General features: G+C 39.8%; 1 protein-coding gene across 2 annotated transcripts; it reads left to right on the top strand.

Moving 5' to 3' along the window:
* Window positions 1–1,541: 1,541 nt before the first annotated feature.
* LOC21394146 (ankyrin repeat-containing protein At5g02620) lies at window positions 1,542–5,609 on the top strand. Of its 2 annotated transcripts, none has more exons than XM_024176398.1 (4): window positions 1,542–1,950; window positions 2,158–2,765; window positions 2,916–3,325; window positions 4,600–5,609. In XM_024176398.1, exons 2-4 carry the CDS (start codon window positions 2,417–2,419, stop codon window positions 5,479–5,481), a joined length of 1,641 nt encoding a protein of 546 aa, XP_024032166.1. In that variant the 5' UTR covers window positions 1,542–1,950; window positions 2,158–2,416; the 3' UTR covers window positions 5,482–5,609. The 2 variants fall into 2 exon arrangements, with proteins under 2 accessions (XP_024032166.1, XP_010112932.1); XM_010114630.2 differs by having other exon boundaries at window positions 2,169–2,765.

Below are 5,609 nucleotides of genomic sequence, written 5' to 3' on the forward strand. Positions count from 1 at the left end.
CATATGCCTGATGCATGGAGGAAAAGTATTCTTGTCCCCATCTTCAAGAATAAATGAGATGTGCTGAATTGTAATAATTATAGGGGCATAAAGTTAATAAGCCACACTAAGAAACTTTTGGAGAGAGTTATCGAAAGGAAATTAAGGGCCACAACTACCATCTCAGGTAATCAATTTGGCTTCATGCCAGGCAGATCAACCACGAAAGCCATTTTTCTTCTTAGGATGCTGATGGAAAGGTATAGAGAAGCCAAAATAGACCTACATATGGTTTTTATAGATTTAGAAAAGGTATATGATAGGGTGCCGAGGGAAGTTTTATGGTGGGTGCTAGAAAAGAGAGGAGTGCATGTGAGGTATATTAAGGTAATTAAGGACATGTATGATGGGGTGATCACGAGTGTGAGAATTGCTGGAGGCTACACGGCAGAGTTCCCCATTCAGATTGGCCTTCATCAAGGATCTGCTCTTAGTCCTTATCTTTTCACCATCGTGATGGATGAGTTGACAAGAGAAATCCAAGATAGAGTTCCTTGGTGTATGCTTTTTGCGGACGATATAGTTTTAGTTGATGAACATAGGAAAGGAGTTAACCGTAAGTTAGAACTGTGAAGACAGACTCTCGAGATGAAGGGATTTAAGTTAAGTAGAACGAAAATGGAATACATGCATTGTAGGTTTAGTAACTCAAGTAATCAGAGCGATGCAATTTCTTTAGATGATGTGGATATTGGGACTTCTAGGAAGTTTAGGTACGTTAGGTCTATAGTGAAGTACGGAGGAGATATAAAAGAGGATATTCAACATAGGATTAAGGCATGGTGGGTTAAGTGAAAGAATGTTACGAGAGTTTTATATAATGGCAAGATGCCTATGAAGTTGAAAGGAAAGTTCTATAGGACTGTAATCCGCCCAGCTATGTTATATGGTAGTGAATGTTGGACCATTAAGAGACAACATATATCTAAGACTAGTGTGGCAGAAATGTGTATGTTAAGCTGGATGAGTGGCCATACGAGAATGGATCGCATAATGAATGAAGTTATTCGTAGTAAAGTAGGTGTAGCACCAATAGAAGATAATGTGTGCGAATGCCGCTTGAGGTGTTACGGACATGTCTAACGTAGACCGTTAGAAGCACCAGTTCGTATTTGGGAGGACATTCTTATACTAAATACTATGAGAGAGAGGGGTAGATCAAGAATTATGTGGACCGAAATCGTTAAGAGAGGCATTCTAAATTTAGGCGTTCAAGAAAGTTTAATTTCGAACAGAACTATATGAAAAAGTGAAATATATATAATCGATCTCAATTAAATTGAGATTAAAACTTATTATTGGTGTGTTTCCTCTTTGTGAAAATTGCCCACTAATAATAAGAATAAAACAAAATAAATAAATAAATAAATAAAAAGCTGTAATGCGCGTGGTTCTGTTATTTCTGTTATTTCATTGGCCGTCACCTTTGGTTAGGCCACTCTCTTGCTTCATTTTTGCTCATTTTGATTCTCAACCTTTTGTTTTTTGGTTTTTTTTCCCACTTTGTTTATTTCATTTTTTTTTCTCTCTCCACCCAAGTTAATGTTGTCATCATCACCACCTTTCACAGAAGGCCTTCCTTTATTGGTTTATTGGTTTAGATTGTTCGTATGTTAGCTCTGGGATGTCAGATGTGATTAGATTCCCCAAAAGTTTAAAATACATGCGCGTTCGATGTATCTTTTTATACTCGTAGACCATAATTATTCCTTTCTTCTTCCAAATTAAAAGCCTTATCAAAGGTTTGTGTTTCTTTTTTCTCCATATATATTCCTTGAATTCGGTTTCATCATTCAGGGTGTTTTTTTTTTTTTGATCCCTCGATTCTCCAGAAGCTACTTCTGAATCATATGTATGGATTCTTTGGTGGTGAGTGGAGGAGACTTCAGAAGCTCCTTCTTTCAAGCCCAGGTAAATATAATCATTTTCTTTTTCTTTTTTCCACTCTTTTTCTCCAAAACCATCTCAATTGTAGTATACGAAAAAGTGAATCGTGATATGGTGGAAAAACCCCAATATTTTTGCTTGTGGGGTACTTTATTTTGAAGCTGGATTACCAGGAAATGCAATTTGTAACAAAGATTTAAATCCAGATCGTTCTTATTAACATGGCACTAGTTTTGATGCAGGAGATATCGGAATAGTACATGGGAGATAAACAAGAATTCAAAGCGCAAACTTTTGTTTCATCCTTTGAGTTTCATCACAATTCAAGGGATGATTTTTTTTTTTTTAAATTTCTTTGAAGAAATGATGATCGTTGCGGAACAAAAATGCAAAATTTGATCTGGATTTTCACCGGAAAGAAGAGAGAAAATTCTTGAGCTAGTGATCGTCAAATTATTTCTAGAAGAAAAGGGTTGTACTTGTTGAGCCAATGGAGGAAACAGCTGCGCAGCCGCAGGCAGGGCAGCCAAGCCCACCGAGGAAGAAGATAACCAAGCAACTCACCGGAAAACGCGACGATTCTGCGCTACATTCCGCGGCGAGAGCAGGAAACGTCGCCGTCGTGAGAGAAATCCTCACCGGCGCCGGAGAGGCTGAGTTGAAGGAGCACTTGTCGAAGCAAAATCAGTCCGGCGAGACCGCCCTGTATGTCGCGGCGGAATATGGAAATGTTGATTTAGTCAAGGAGATGATACAGTACTATGATCTTGCCGACGCCGGAATCAAAGCCAGGAATGGATTTGACGCTTTCCACATTGCTGCCAAACAAGGAGATTTAGGTGGGTCTTTGTATTCTCTGTCAAATTTCCATGTCTATTTTCTGTTCAACCAATTCGACAAAGTATTTTCATCTGTTTTTATGTTTTAAGAGTTAGAACTTATCATTATTATTATTATTATTTATTTTTTTGAGTTCTGTTCTGTTTCAGATGTGCTTAAAGTCCTTGTGGAGGCCCATCCGGGGCTAACCATGACCGTCGATGTATCGAACACCACGGCCCTTCACACGGCTGCAACGCAAGGGCATAGTGAGACAGTGAGTCTCTTGTTGGAAGCAGGAAGTAGCCTTGCCACCATCGCTCGGAGTAATGGGAAAACCGCACTGCATTCCGCGGCGAGAAACGGGCATTTGAAGGTCGTGAAAGCGCTTCTCCAGAAGGAGCCTAGCCTCGCCACACGCACCGATAAGAAAGGGCAGACCGCGCTTCACATGGCCGTGAAGGGGCAGAATCTTGAGGTTGTGGAGGAGCTGATCAAGGCTGATCCTTCAACCATAAACATGGTTGACACTAAAGGCAATACCGCTTTGCATATAGCTACCAGAAAAGGTAGAGCTCAGGTAAATTGACCTTTTTCCTCGACCTTCTATGATAAGAGCTTTATGTTCATTTACTTTTACCTTATTGTTGATCAGATTAAACACGAAACATGATTGAATTATTTCCTAATTATCTTGGATTGTTTCTAAGTGATCATTGAACAGAAAAATGATTTTGTTAGTAGATATACGCATCTTTCACTCTAAATTGAGAAGTCAACTCTATGATGTAGGCTGCGTAGATAGTAGATACTCTGCTCTCGTTCATTTAATTTAGTAGAGTCAAACTTTGAGAGCCATGGGCGATGAGAGATGGAATAAAAAAGTGGGAGAGTTAAGAAAAAAAAAAGAAATAAATCAACTACAATTGAATTTGTTTGAAGTTAGTATCTAAACGCAGTTAGTCCTTAGTCATATATATCTTGTCACTTCAGCCAATGTAATCTGACTTGAAATTAAAAAATAAAATAAAAAAACTAGGATATAATAAGAGCTAATTTTTGTTTAATATTTTGACCTGAGATGAGGAAGAATCTTGTACCATTATTTGATTTAAGTGTTCCTAGTGAAATCCTTAGAACAGCCTCTTTTTTCAAGGCTTTCATTCATTGACCAAGACTTTTCAATCGGCAGTCTTATCAGCGTCTGGTGGCATTTTCAGTAAGGTCAAATATGTTAATATCTGAAATGAAATGGACTTTGCCTGTTACATGCATGGTTTTTTTATTTTAATCATTTTCGTCTTGCTAATTAGTATTTAATAGTATGGACAATCCAATTGAACTCTGGCTTTCAAGTTGAACTGCTGATTGATATATCAAAAGTTTTGACATATATGACTATATGGTTAATTTTCAAGGAACTGCTTGCTTTATATTATGTTACGTCACACTTCTCAATCAATTTGGGTATAAATTAAAATAAGTGATCTTTCAGAAACAATTTAACACTGTAGGTGAGGTAATGCATGGCGCAGACATGATTTTGTTCGGCGACTATCTATGTTTATATTACTAAAACTGTAAAGCCACCGTTCATAAGTGGGAAAATGGCATAAAAAAGCCAAAAAATAATAAACTTTGTATCAAGATTAAACCTTGTTGAAAACCAGTAAGAGAAAAAAAAATTAAAACTGTGTCATTGAGGAATCCATTTGCCAGATTTTCTTATTTTCAGATTTTCAAAAGTTCAACACACTGAACCGAACCATTAACTATTCATATTTTCTATAAGTTCATTTTTAGGTATTACTATAGACTGGGCATTAACAAAGTCACTTGATCCAACTTGCGCAGATAGTGAGACTGCTACTCAGCCAAAGCGAAACCGATAAAATGGCCGTCAACAGGTCCGGCGAAACCGCCATAGACACCGCGGAAAAGACCGGGAACGGCAACATCTCAGCCATTCTTCAGGAGCACGGCGTGCAGAGCGCCAAAACTATGAAGCCGCAGGCGACGACGAGCACAGCCCGCGAGCTGAAACAAACGGTGAGCGACATTAAGCACGAAGTCCACTACCAGCTGGAGCACACGCGCCAGACGAGAAGGCGGGTCCAAGGCATCGCCAAGCGCCTCAACAAAATGCACGCCGAGGGACTCAACAACGCGATAAACTCGACGACGGTCGTCGCTGTCCTCATCGCCACCGTCGCCTTCGCCGCCATATTCACCGTCCCGGGGCAGTACGTAGACGACCCGAAGCAGATTCCTCCGGGATTCTCCCTCGGAGAGGCCAGGATCGCTTCCAAAGTTCCCTTCCTGATCTTCTTCGTATTCGACGCCATTGCGCTGTTCATATCTCTCGCCGTCGTCGTCGTGCAGACGTCGGTCGTGGTGATCGAAAGCAAGGCGAAGAAGCAGATGATGGCGGTGATCAACAAGCTCATGTGGCTGGCTTGCGTGCTGGTTTCGGTGGCGTTTTTAGCGCTTTCTTTTGTGGTCGTTGGGGAGAAACAGAAGTGGTTGGCCATAGGAGTGACCATCATAGGAACAACTATAATGGCTACGACTCTGGGGACCATGTGTTATTGGGTGATAAGACACAGAATTGAGGCTTCCAATTTGAGGAGCATTCGTAAGTCTTCCATGGGAAGCAGGTCAAGGTCTTTGTCCTTGTCAGTCATGTCGGAATCCGAGATTCTGAATAGTGAATATAAGAAAATGTACGCCATTTGATAATTTTTTTTTAATTTTTATTTAAAGTAGACACTCTGCTTTTTCGCCAGAGAATTTTTGTTTTGGCAAAATCCAAAGGCTAATGGATCATCATCATCAGGTATATAAAAATGTCCATTTTCCGAGCA

The sequence above is a fragment of the Morus notabilis genome, unplaced genomic scaffold (assembly GCF_000414095.1).
Source record: "Morus notabilis unplaced genomic scaffold, ASM41409v2 Scaffold80, whole genome shotgun sequence".
Taxonomy (NCBI): Eukaryota; Viridiplantae; Streptophyta; class Magnoliopsida; order Rosales; family Moraceae; genus Morus; species Morus notabilis.

What these genes read in the sequence shown, in the direction of transcription:
- LOC21394146 (XM_024176398.1), top strand. Translation starts at nt 2,417, where the DNA reads ATGGAGGAAACAGCTGCGCAGCCGCAGGCAGGGCAGCCAAGCCCACCG. An exon ending in TGCCAAACAAGGAGATTTAG is followed by an intron (nt 2,766 to 2,915) that starts GTGGGTCTTTGT and finishes GTTCTGTTTCAG; the next exon opens with ATGTGCTTAAAGTCCTTGTG. An exon ending in CCAGAAAAGGTAGAGCTCAG is followed by an intron (nt 3,326 to 4,599) that starts GTAAATTGACCT and finishes CAACTTGCGCAG; the next exon opens with ATAGTGAGACTGCTACTCAG.